The 12,773-nt window shown below is 42.1% G+C and overlaps 1 protein-coding gene across 10 annotated transcripts in view; it reads left to right on the top strand.

Moving 5' to 3' along the window:
• The window catches only part of Sh3kbp1 (SH3 domain containing kinase binding protein 1), a 317,007-nt gene that overhangs the window by 214,102 nt on the left and 90,132 nt on the right, over positions 1 to 12,773 (top strand). For all 10 annotated transcript variants that reach the window (XM_041642315.1, XM_041642313.1, XM_041642317.1 and 7 more), the window contains one exon: positions 9,425 to 9,519. In XM_041642315.1, coding sequence (XP_041498249.1) covers positions 9,425 to 9,519 — 95 coding nt within the window. The remainder of the gene's footprint in view (positions 1 to 9,424; positions 9,520 to 12,773) is intronic.

Genomic DNA, 12,773 nt, shown 5'->3' with positions numbered 1-12,773 from the left:
TCTCCAGTTGTGGCTATCAAAAATGTCCAAAGGTATTGCCAATGTCCCTTGGAAAGCTGTCTTTGTCTGTTCTGTATTCTGTTGCTATAGTAGAATACCACAGACTGAGCAGTTTATAAATGACAGAAGTGTATTTGCCTCATGGTTCTGGAAGCTGGGGGACGAAAGACACAGGAAACATCTGGTGAGTGTCTTTGAGCTTTGGTGAAAAGTATCCCATGGGCCAGAAAGAATAAGAGGTTGGGGATATGAGTTGGTGGAGTATTTGTCTACTATGCACAAGAGGCTGGGTTCAATTCTCGGCAGCACTCAAAATGACATGGTGATGCATGGTTGTGTTATCACAGCACTCTAGAAGTGAAGACAGGAAGGTCAGGAGTTCAAGACCATCCTCAGCTGCACGAGTTTGAGGTCAACCTGGAATATGTGTGATTATGTTCCAAACAAAACAAACCAGGCTGTCAAGAGGGCTCAGTGGATAAGAATGCCTGCTTTGCAAGTATGAGGACCTGACTCTGTTTGTTTGTTTGTTTATGGTTTTTTGAGACAGGGTTTATCTGTGTAACAGCTCTAGCTGTCCCGGAACTTGCTTTGTAGACCAAGCTGGCCTCAAATTCACAGAGATTCTCCTGCCTCTAACTCCCAAGTGCTGGGACTAAAGGTGTGTGCTACCACCACCCGGCAGGACCTGAGTTTAACTCTCCAGAACCTGCATATTAAGTCAGTCATAGCTGCACATGCCTGTAACTTCAGTGTTGGGGAGTGAAGACAGGAAAGACCTGGGAGTGTAAAAGTTCAGATAGTTTTTGGCCAGCCAGCCTACCCAAAATAGTGAGCTTATGACTTGCTGAGAGAACCTATCCCAAGACAATAAGGCAAAGACAATAGGAGACAGTACCAACATCCTGTTCTAATCTCCATATGCATGTCTGTGGGCACACACATACACACACATACATCCCCCTCATACTGCACGCATATACACATAAAGAGAAAAGATTGAACTCATAATCTCTAGCCCCTTTTATAATCATTAATTCATTTCTGAGAGTAGAGTGCTTATTACTTAAAAGCCCCACATTAAGAACCATCTCTTGACATTCTTGCATTAGTGATTAATTTGACGAATGCACAGACTTTATAGGACACATTTCCGCAGCACAGCAGAGTCCCCAGTTTTGAACTACTGATGTACTTGTAATAAGCTCTATTAGGGTGATTTTGCAAAAACCCTGCTCCTTGGTGCATAATTTATTCATTTATTGACTTTATAATAAGCCCAGTATATGTTTGACCCCTCCTGCTACCCCTGGAAGCTCAAAATATGACCCACACAGAGCTGGAGGTCTTGTCTGAATATAGTGTGTAGCACAACCAGCCCCGGTACCACTACCGCACTGGTCCATCCTCCCTGTCCCTGCTTTTGCCAGGCTCCTCCCTAGCACTGCATCTTAGCTAATAGACATTACTAGACAGTGCTTCTCACAGTGTGTTTCAGGACCAGTAGCAGCAAAAGCACAGCCTGGAAACCTTGTCAGAACTGCCAATCTGCAGGGCCTGCCCCCAAGTCAGAAACTCTGCTGGTGGAGTCCACTGATTGGTTTCTTCAAGCACTATTTCTGAGCTTAATGCCCACTCAAGTATGAGAACCTCAGACTGAGACCAGGGTACTTTTAGCTTCCCTGATAATGGGGATGAGCAGAGCTCTTCTTTAGTAGAAAGATTCCTCAAATCCCAGGAAAGGGATCTAAGTAGCTATAGGAGCAGGTGTCCTGCTTTGACCATGGCAAATGGCTGTAAACTCCCCCAAGTCCTAGAGCGCTGTGTAAACTCCACTGCCATTTTACCCTGGAGAGGCGGGCCTTTGTGTCTCCGACATTGGAGGTTCCTTCCCTGTTTTTGACATTCACGTGTTTTAAGCTGGCTGTGACTCTCCCTTCTCCGCTGGCAGCGTGTCAACAACTAGACTTAGGCATGTTTCGTTTCTTCCACTTTATTGTAAGCTCCCCGACAGGCAGATACTAGTCTTATTTACCTACGTCTGTTGTCCTCAGAGCATGATAGCATACTACCCCTACATGAAATCCCAGAGTATTAAAAGTTCAGAAAATAAAAAGGTTTTAGCGCTTGTAGGGTGATAAAACTAAGCGTGGGCTGACATATACCTGTGTGTTATTTATTCCCTCACTTGGAGCAATAGGTCATCCATTTGCTGCAGAATTTTAATGATTAGGCATAGCATAAGACCCAAATAGTGAATATTAATTACATCTAATATGGCATATGAAGCATATTTATTTGAAAATTTGAATAATTCTGTACTCGGGAGTTCTGCCTAAAATTATAAATTAGTAGTGTCTTAGATAATACATACCGACTGAAGGGAAGAGTATCTGATTATAATGTTAGGGAAACTCAACATCACGGAGTTGACATTCTGAGTGTGCATGCATTCGTGTGTGTGTACGTGCACAAGGGCACAGATGTGCTTGTTTTTGTACATCTGGCAGTCAAAGGACAACACTGAATGTTCTACTCTACTTTGTTTTTGGAGACATGGTTTCAATGAACCTAAAGCTTGCCATTTCAGCTAGACTGGCTGGCCAGAGAGCCCCAGGATTTGCCTGTCTCCCTGACCTTCCCTACCCCTAGCCATCACTGGGTTTTCAGGCAGGTGCGTGGCAGCTTTTCCAGGAGTGCTGTTTGTCTGGTTTTGGTCCTCATCTTACACAGCAGGCATCTTTCTCACTGAACATTCCTCTAACACAATATACTCTTTCTTTTATAATGTCTCAAGGGAAACAAAAACTCTGATTTTAGACATGGCAAAATACTTTCCACTGCTACCTAAAGCTCTGGTGAGTATTCATTCTACCAGAGTCTGAGCACATGGGATCCTAATCTTCAGAGGTTGAAAGTGAGCCCAGAGAGTATTCTGGATTTAAAATTATATCCTCACATGTGTTCATGTTGCAAAAATGTTTATTTTGTTTGTTCTATTCTTACTTTATTTTTTTAAGCAGAAAGATATTTTTTTTGCTTGTTTGTTTTAAGATGTTTTCTTTCTTTTACCCCATTATAAAACCAGATGAAGGGAGTCATGGAATGTGATCATGTGAATTCACTTCTTTTAATGGTCTGCTTTTAATAGCATGTAAATTTCCCAAAGTCTAGAGATTGAAATAATGTTTTGGGGGAGAGGGACGATGAATCATGCTTGAAGTTCTTGGTGATTCTTACTTGAGCAAGTTTCTTAAGAATTTGAAAGCTGGCCATGCGTGTCAGTACACATCTGCAAGCCCAGCACTTCGGAGCCTATTAGGAGACTCACCACAAAGTTCAAGATCAGCTTGGACTCTATGATGAGTTTGAGGCTTTGCATACGTTACATGAGATCCTGTCTCAAAAGCAAACAAGGCCAGCCTGATAACTCAGTTGGTAAAGGCACTTGCCACCTAGCCTGAAGACATAAGTTCCATCCCTCGAGATTACTGGGTGGGTGAAGAGAACCAACTCTCACACTTTTCCTCTGGGCTCCACACTTCCACACTCAGTACTGTGTATATGCATGCACACACACACTCACACTCACACAATCACACACATAGACACGAATGTATGGATTGATGCATAAATGTAATAAAATTTTAAAAGTTCAAAACTGAAAGCAGGTAATTAAAGCAGTGTGAGAAGCTCTTGATCTGGGAGTAATGAGGTCAGAGCCCGTGCCCCTTCCTGCGCCGGATTCATTTGCTCTGCCCTTTTAAATGTGTCGTGTGCTTCGTTTTGTTCCATTTCTGGAAAGAAAGAATCATGGTTTCTTATCAGATTGTTTAAAGACTTAGGCAAAAAGCCTTAAGGAGAAAGTTAGCAATTTAGACTTAGGCTAGCTGATTTATTAACATAGTTTAACCACTCAAAGGAAAAGCAACAAAGCCATCTCGTTTGCTATATAAATTGTGCCTTTATTTCTTTCTGTACATGTGTATATTCCTTCTGACTTGATTTCAGTCTAATTAAATCCATCAAATTAATGAACTGATAGGAAATGCCTGCCTGCAAAAATTTATTTTAGTCCCTTTTTATCTGTTTGCTACTCATTTAAAACTTAGATTTTCTTCCCATGTCCAAAAGGATTTAGAATTATCCTCATCTTTTAAAGCATATCAAATACCCCTTGTTTTTGAACTTTTTTTACACGCATATCGTCTTTCCATTCTGTGAAACACAGTAGCAGTATCTGCCACCATTAATTGATGTGCATATTTGTCTTGTTTCTGTCATTTTCCTCCCCTCCCCTTTCTCAAAGCATTAAATTATCACTTCCATGTCAAGACAGGAAGGTCTACTTGTTCTTACTTGTATATCATAGGCCCTTGCTCCAGAACTGGTTGACAGTATCTCTTGGATGGTTGTGGGTCAGAAAATATTCAAATTGAAGTATGGAACAATGTACAGTAAAATTAACATCACACTTTTGAATTTAATAGTGATTTTGTATATAAATATATTTATTTTTGAATGAATATCTTAAAACCATTGAAACCCAAACCAATGTATTTTTATTTTATGATACAGTTCAGTTAAATCACTAAAATGCTTCATAAGTAAAGATAAAATTCTTATTTTAAAATACATCATGAGAGGGGTTGGAGAGATGGCTCAGCGACTAAGAGCACTGGTTACTCTTCCAGAGAACCCAGGTGCAGTTCCCAGCACCCACATGGCAGCTCACAACTGTTTGTAACCCCTGTTCCAGGAAATCTGACACCCTCACACAGACATATATGCAGGCAAAGCACAAATGTACTTATAACACAAATAAATACATTTTAAATACATCATGATACAGTGTGAGTCTATGACTGCCGTATTTGCTCAGAAGTGGCTGTGGCTGGAGTGTTGAACTGTCATTGCTGGAAAGGACATAGGTCTAGCCCAGGATGGCAAAATGGATGTCCTCAGAACAGCAGTGATATACTTTTGAGGTCCTAAATAGAAGCTGGAACAACTCAATTCTCTGATCAGAGCATAGCAGAGCTGTTTTGAGTTGTTTAAACGTTGAGATTTGGAATGCATTCAAATGGGCTAAAGATGTTCTGCTGATGTTAACTAAGCTAACCTTTCTCCTCCTTTGGTGGTCCCTTATTTTATACCTGATGGCGCTGTGGCCATCCACAGCTACCATGTGACTGCCTCATGTCATGCACTCCACAAAATCCAGCTGGAACTGAGTCCAGTTCCAAGTATCCTGACTTCTGACCCAGAATCTTCTACTTGCGGTCCCTTGAGTGTTACAATACCTGTTAGGTGTCACTCAAGGACCAATCATCAGGAAAGACACAAGAACTCTGTGTCAGTTCTGGGGATGCACATAGTGGCAAAGCCAATGGCAGAAGCCTACTTTGTAGATTGTTATAGACAGTAGCTACAGTTACTCCTTGTCTAAAAGTAATGCTTTCAAGATAATTCTGTGTCTAATGCCTCGTAATATCAAACAGCATAACTGCATAGCAGAAATGTTCTAAAACTAAATTATGACAAGATTCGCACAAGTGTAGAAATATTTAAGCACATTAAACTATATTGTTGAAATGAGTGATTTTTTCTTTTATCTAACATTTTTATGCAATATGTTTTGATCATATTCTTTCCCATCTCCCAACTCCTCCCAGGTCCTCCCCACACCCCTAGCCACCCAACTTCCCTTTCTTTCTCTTTTCAAAACCAAAACAAAACCTTGGGGTCTGCTTTGTCTTGTAAACTGCTCTTGGACACGCGACCTGCCCATGAATGTGGTTGACATTCCCAGTGCTGTGTCATTGGAGAAAACTGATTTTCCCTTTGCCAGTGGGTATCATTTTCAGCTTCTTGGTTAGGGATGGGACCCCGTGGCCACTTCCCCCTCTCAGTTCTGGGACCCTGGCTGTCTTGGACCTGCCCTACACTTGCTACCAGTCTCTGTGAGTTTATATGTGTGTGTCAGCCTTGTGTCTTGTGTAAGACACTGTTTCCTTGGAGTCATCTATCACCTTAGGCTCTTATACTCTTTCTTCTCTTCTTCTGCATAGATCCCTGAGCCTTGAGGAAAGGGGTTTAATAATGACATCCCATTTAAGACCGAGTGATCCAAAGTCTCTTGCTCTTTGTACATTGTCTAGTTTGTGTGTCTCTGTACTGATAATCATCTACTGTGACCCCAATCTCTCATCCCCCTATTTAATCCTCCTCTTCTAGTTTCGCCTTTATCATGGTAGAATGCTAAATTCTATTGCCCCTCCTTCAAACTTAGACTTATTAAAACCTGATCTTATTAAATCTAAGAGACACATGCCCTTCGTAGCTTACAGGGAACCTGTAAGTATCAAATAAAATATCCTTGTGAAATAATTTAAAGGCTCATGAGCTCTTTCTTAGCAATAATTCCATTATGGTGATTATGGTGTACTTCTATAGACTGTGCCCTGAAATAGGAAGGTGAGAGATGAAGAGAAAAGAAATGACATGAAGATATTTTTTAATAGGGTATGATGGTGAGGAGGCATATTATAGTAAGAGGATGTTGAGAAGATAACTTGTGTGAAGTTTCTCCATGTTAATAAGCTTCCTACTGGATTACAAAACAGTGGGAAACAATTAATTTGGTAAAGCTGCAGCACAAGAGACTCAGAGAAAAGGGCCCTGTGAAGCTGGTGAATTTGAAGGGAGGCTCAACACCGGCAGGACTCAGGATCCAATTCTTGCCTTTTCTCATACTGTTCAAACATGATCGCGACAGTGCCTAACATTGTCTTGGCTTCCAGCAATGATAGAACAGTGTTAGAAGCCTTAAGGCCCAGTGGTAGAGTGTTCAGCTAGCATGCCCAGGCCCTGTGTACCACAAGGAAAGCGACCAGAGGCAGACAACTGTGTGCCTTTCGTCTCTAGGGAAAAAAAAAAGATCTATCAATGGCATTCCTAACAGATCCCTTTTTTTCGGATTTCAGTGACTAGAAGATCACATCTTACCCCTAAACAAATCAGCAGCAAGGGGGGGTGAGATAACATTATTTGTCTATGGCCCTGTCACTCTGAACATGCCTGATCTTAGAAGCTAAGCAGAGTTGGTCCCAGTTACTATCTGGATGCAGAATTAACATTACTTTCCTGAACAGGATATACCTGAGCAAATGAGGATTCTGCGAAGTAGAAATGGGATTGGGGGTGGCTGCTGGGAAGTTAATCCACAGTGGTTGATCACATTTTATTAACCTTTTCATGGAAAGACACAGAAACATGGCATGCTCTTTCTTTCTTTGTTGGTCATGAGTAACTGATATTCTTTTTAAAAAAAAAAATGTCTCTGATTTCCATCCAGAGAGTTATTTGCCAACATGGGACTCTGTAGGGTAGTTCTTCAGTGATATTGTGTGTTCATGTTGGAAGTTTTGAGGTTAGGAAGTCATATTTCACTAGCAGAGTCAATTGGAAAATTGGTGAAGAACTGTCATTATTCAATTTAAAGATGTTTGACTTTTCCCCTCCCTTTAGAACATCTAACCAATTTGGACTTGGGGAAGTTTTTGCTATATCTAATTAAATGGAGATATCACATTGATGATTCTTGTCAGTTTAGGAGTATGGTCTCAGTAGGATTTAGAATAGGTGCCTCTCAGCAGAGATCAATGAGCCAAAGCCATGAGAAAGCCCAGAGAACCCAAGGATGAAGGTTCATTCCATGCAGATGGGGATATAACTGCTATCTTCAAGCCACTGGACAGAAGCCAAGAACTTCTGCACAGAAGTAGAGTGATTCCCTCTCCCCGCCTTGCCATATCCACCCTAGAGCACAGTGTGTCTGCATTATGGATTGTCTGATCGCCTTTATTTTACATGTCACTCTCTTTGATGGATAGGCTGCTCACCAACATAAAACATTGCATTTTGTGGTATAAAGTATACTGGCAACCATGTAATTGACACTCAGGTATATAGCTGTAGGTTATGACTAGCTGCAGGAAGTAGCCTTAGGAAATGTCTGTGCAATTTTTGGACTCTATTGTAGACTACAGTAAATGTCTGCTCTAGAAGATACTAACTTCTTTGAGTTTTTCTTTCCACCTTCTGTCCTAAGTCTTGAAAGCCTGGTGGCCAAGTCCTCATTTCCCAAATCCCTTACAAAGGTTTTCGCTATTTTTACATGGTGCTTTTTGATAACACTAACTTCATATCAGATATAGTTTCAAAGCATAAAACTCATTAATATGTGAACTGATTTTGAATAGCCAAAGTATTTTTTTCCTCTTCAGCAAGGACTGTGTATTTTCTTGCCCAATAACAGCCCCATCAAAATCAAGCAGGTTTGTGCAAAAAGACCATGAGGTATACAATGAATAAGTTCACCCATCCTACATAGAGGTGCATAAAAATGTTTTGACAGTATTTGTTGGCTGCTCATAGTTGACTTTTTATATGCAAATGCATTGGTGATTATCTCTTTTTTATTTTTTGTTTTTATTGCTTTATAAACAATACCATTCAAAATTTCCACTTCCTCCCCTCCTCCCATTTCCCTCCTGCTCCGCCACTCACCTACTCCCCTCCCCCTCCAGTCCTAAGAGAGGGCAGGGTACTCTTCCCTGTGGGAAGTCCAAGGTCCTCCCACCTCCATCCAGGCCTAGGAAGGTGAGCATCCAAACAGACTAGGATCCCAAAAAGCCAGTACATGCAGTAGAGACAAATCCCAGTGCCATTTTCATTGGCTTCTCAGTCAGCCCCCATTGTCAGCCACATTCAGAGGGTCCAGTTTGATCCCATGCTCGTTCAGCCCCAGTCCAGCTGGCTTTGGTGAGCTCCCATTAGATCAGGCACACTGTCTCAGTAGGTGAACCAACCCCTCATGGTCCTGACTTCCTTGCTCATATTCTCCCTCCTTCTGCTCTTCAACTGGACCTTGGGAGCTCAGTCCTAATATATAGGGTAATGAGGTAATTTTTCATTGTTTTATTCACTGTGTTGGTTTTATAACAGATTTTTTTTTAAAAAAAAAAAAGGTCCCCTTTTTCTCATTTTGTAATCTGTACAGTAAGGCAATGAGGAAAAAATTCAAATCTGCCTGTCTATATTCCTTCAGAAATTATCAGATGGTACACATCTACTTTCTCAGGATGAAAGATGCCATGTGGCCTCTCTACCTGAGAAAAGCAAATTGGCCCATGGCATTCATGGTGTTCTGTGACTCGTGAGGGTAAAATGCAGAGACAAATATGCATGAGCCCACCATAAGCTCTCTTAGGTAGCTTTCGGAGCAGAACCCCTTCTTTATCCTCAGTAATATCCTTTAAGCATCCCTTTTTCTTGAGGTTGTTGTGGCAGGGAACCTCTCCATCTGAGTCTGCTCATTGGCTGACGCCCCTTAAAGGTTCTATTTTTTTCTTTCTTACAGCCAAGGATTACTGCAAAGTAATATTTCCATATGAGGCACAGAATGATGATGAATTGACAATCAAGGAAGGAGATATAGTGACTCTCATCAATAAGGTAAACAAAGATTCTCTCCCACTTTCTAAGCTGTAAAGTGCTTTGTAGTAGCTAGAGACGATAAGCATTCATTTTAGCCATTTTGTTTTGTTTTGAGACAGGGCCTTGTTAGATAGCCCAAGCTGGTCTTGAACTCGCCACCCTTCTGCCTTAGTCTCCCAAGTGCTGGAATCATAGACATGTTCCATCATGCCTGGCTTGCTTTGTTTTATGGTCTCAAACATGTGAGAAATATTTGCATTTTTCTTTCTGCTCAGGTTATCCTAGAAAACAAGGCAACTTGAGAACCCAGTAGGTCTCTGTCTACCTCAGGGCCAGCTGCACACCTACATGACCCTGAAGAGGAGTCTGTTCTAGAAGGCAGCCTACTTAGCTGCAGCTTCTGCCCTCTACAGTGGCCAGGCTGAAAGCTCTGTGTCATCAGGAACCCAAGGAGGGGCTCTTAAAAGGCTGGTCATGCCTCACAAGCAGCAAAACCTTAAAGAATGTTTGCTATTCAGATCAAAGGCAGGGAGAGTGCCGGAATGAATTTTGCTTGTCTTGTTTGGGCTATAAAGGTTGGATGATTTTATTATCACTACAGCCAGAGCCGCGTGAAATGCTGGAGAGCTATAAAGTCTGCGTGAAGCAAAGCAGTTTGCGAAGGTCTTGACCACACAGCATTTCTCCTTTCATGTAATGCCACTCACCGCGCAGGTAGCTAGAAGTCATATTAGTCAAGTGCTTCCTAGAACAAACAACATTCTTCTCTGAAGTATAAGGATTTTGTGATGGTTGAGTGCAACAAGAAGCCAGGCAACCTTTAAGATGCAGAAAGTAGTTTTATTCTTGGGTCCAGGCGAGTGGCTGGAAACATGGTTATTTTCTACATGCCAGGATGACTTAGACATCTCCACAGTCACCTGAGCTCTTATAGGACAGGGAAGTATTGTCACTCTAAAAGATGCATGATCCAGGAAGGGGAACAGGGAATGTGAGTTGGGCAAAGGCCCTGTGGCTCTTACCAAGAAGCTGGGGGACTGCTATGGTGTTGCCTATTTCTACCTCTAGATGCTAGTGTAGGAAGTGCTCCAGATATTAAGCTTACCAACTATCTAGTGATTGTTGGGTGGTTTTTTTGGGGGGGGGGGGAAGACTGTTGACCCTCTCATGGACTCAATGAGTGTAGAACAGCGCTACAACTATACAAACACCTTCTGGAATAGTCAACTATTCCCTCCTCTGAGAATGTGTCCATCTTTTTTACCTGTAAGCTCTTCTCCCCCTACCTTAGTTCAGTGTGACTCCGTGGGTGTTGAATGTGGCAGGAGGAAAGAATAGGAAGGGAACAATGCTTTTCTTGCTCCTTTCTGCAAGAAGTGGTTCCCTTTTCTCCCCACCCTCCCCTCCTCCTTAGAAGGCAGCTCTCTTCTGCAAAGTGCATTTCCTATTTTTAATCAGACCTTTAGCCAAACAAGTGGGATAAGCAAGTTGTTAAATGGGTGCGAAGCATAATGCAAATGCTTTAATAATTAGCACTGATAATTGGTTTTTAGCCGTGCAGGGAAGGAATAGAGCACTTTCCCCTTATACTGACAGAATAGCGAATTAAGAAACCGCCATTCTTTGTAGTGGGGGATGGACTCACTGTCTTTATTTCTGTTTTGTTCCTGGGGGGGGGGCAGCCTCTTTTTATTGAGACATGGTGTGTTAGTGACATTTATGAAGATTTGAGAAAAGGAAATAGCACCATGATTTCTCTTTTATCTGGAGATGGCGATTTTCCCCTTTAAGAACCTACCCTCCAGTCCTTGCCACTTGAATACGTTCTGTGCCTAAGGAATACACACATTCGTTTCTTGGTTTTGTCCTGTATGTTGCAGTCTAGGATCCAGTCTCAGAAAAGGAATCTGATTTGGGGAAGGGAGAGCTTGGTCTGAAAAGCAACCTCAACAAGTCCCAGCCATTCAGTGGGTACCCATGAACAGAAGAATGTGACAGGCTACTTTTAAGAGTGCCCTCTGAGGGCTGCACCCCGTTTCTCTGGTTTCAAATGTCGAGACGCTTGGAAGTGGTTTGCGAATATAATATGATGCTGCCATTTCCCCTATACACATTTGTTCTCTAGGCCAAGAGTCCATATGCTATTTAGACAATTGGTCCCTAATTCTGCCCCCTTCCAAGCTTCCTTCCACTCAACTTCCTGAGCATGCAAATGAGCCCAGGCTTGCTTTACTGGCCTGATGAACGCTCTGAGTCTCCTCCTTCGCTGCTGAGAAGTGCCCTGAGGTGGTGAACATGGAGGGGTGCTTTTTTCCCGCCCCATCTACCCAACTGTTTCATCCTTAGCATCCCAGCATCTTCTTCTTGACACCCCACAACAATGTTTAATTTGTGATCCCTGTGCACCAAGCAAAGTCTTCAATGACTTTCTTTTGTGGTAAAATCCAGACTGGGGATATGCTACTTCTTCCCTCAGACATTTTGGCTTTGGAATATGTAACTTTTCTGAGACACCTACCATATGTCCCCATTTGACTTGTATGTCCTCATGGGACTGACCTTGAGCATGCACATTCCTGTAGGGATGCTGACTACCCACTGAATTGTTTTCTTTAAAAATACATATTTAGTGTATAGATGCTTGTGTTTACACGTATGTGCACGTGTTGTGTTCTTTTTTGCAATTTTGTTTCCTTTTTGCAATTTTGTTTCCTTTTATTTATTTATTTAAAAAAGAAAACAAACTATCTTTTTATCATTATACATACCAATCCAAGTTCCCACTCCCTCTCCTCCTCCCATTCCCTCCACATACCCTTCCCCCCAATCCAATCCTCAGAGAGGTAAGGCACATTGCTTTGGGAAAGGTCAAGGCCCTCCCTCCTATATCTAGGCTGAGCAAGGTATCCATCCAGAGAGAATGGGTTCCCAAAAAGCCAGTACAAGCAGTAGGGATAAATCCTGGTGCCACTGCCAGTGTTTCCTCAGTTTGCCACAGCCATGCAACTGTCACCCACATTCAGAGGGACTAGTTTGGTCCTATGCTTGTTCCTTCCCAGTCTGGCTGGAGTTTCTGAATCCCATTAGGTCAAGTAGACTGTTTCAGTGGGTGTACCCATCATGGTCTTGACCTCTTTGCTCATATTCTCATTCCTCCCATTCTTCAACTGGACTTTGGGAGCTCAGTCCAGTGATCCGATGCAGATCTCTGCCTCTGTTTCCATCAGTTGCTGGATGAAGTTTCTATAGTGATATTTAAGATCACTATTTAA

The sequence above is a fragment of the Microtus oregoni genome, unplaced genomic scaffold (assembly GCF_018167655.1).
Source record: "Microtus oregoni isolate MIOR12 unplaced genomic scaffold, Mior012 000074F_000, whole genome shotgun sequence".
Taxonomy (NCBI): Eukaryota; Metazoa; Chordata; class Mammalia; order Rodentia; family Cricetidae; genus Microtus; species Microtus oregoni.
The sequence above is the reverse complement of the archived record's forward strand: the minus strand, read 5'-3'. Positions and strand labels throughout refer to the sequence as shown.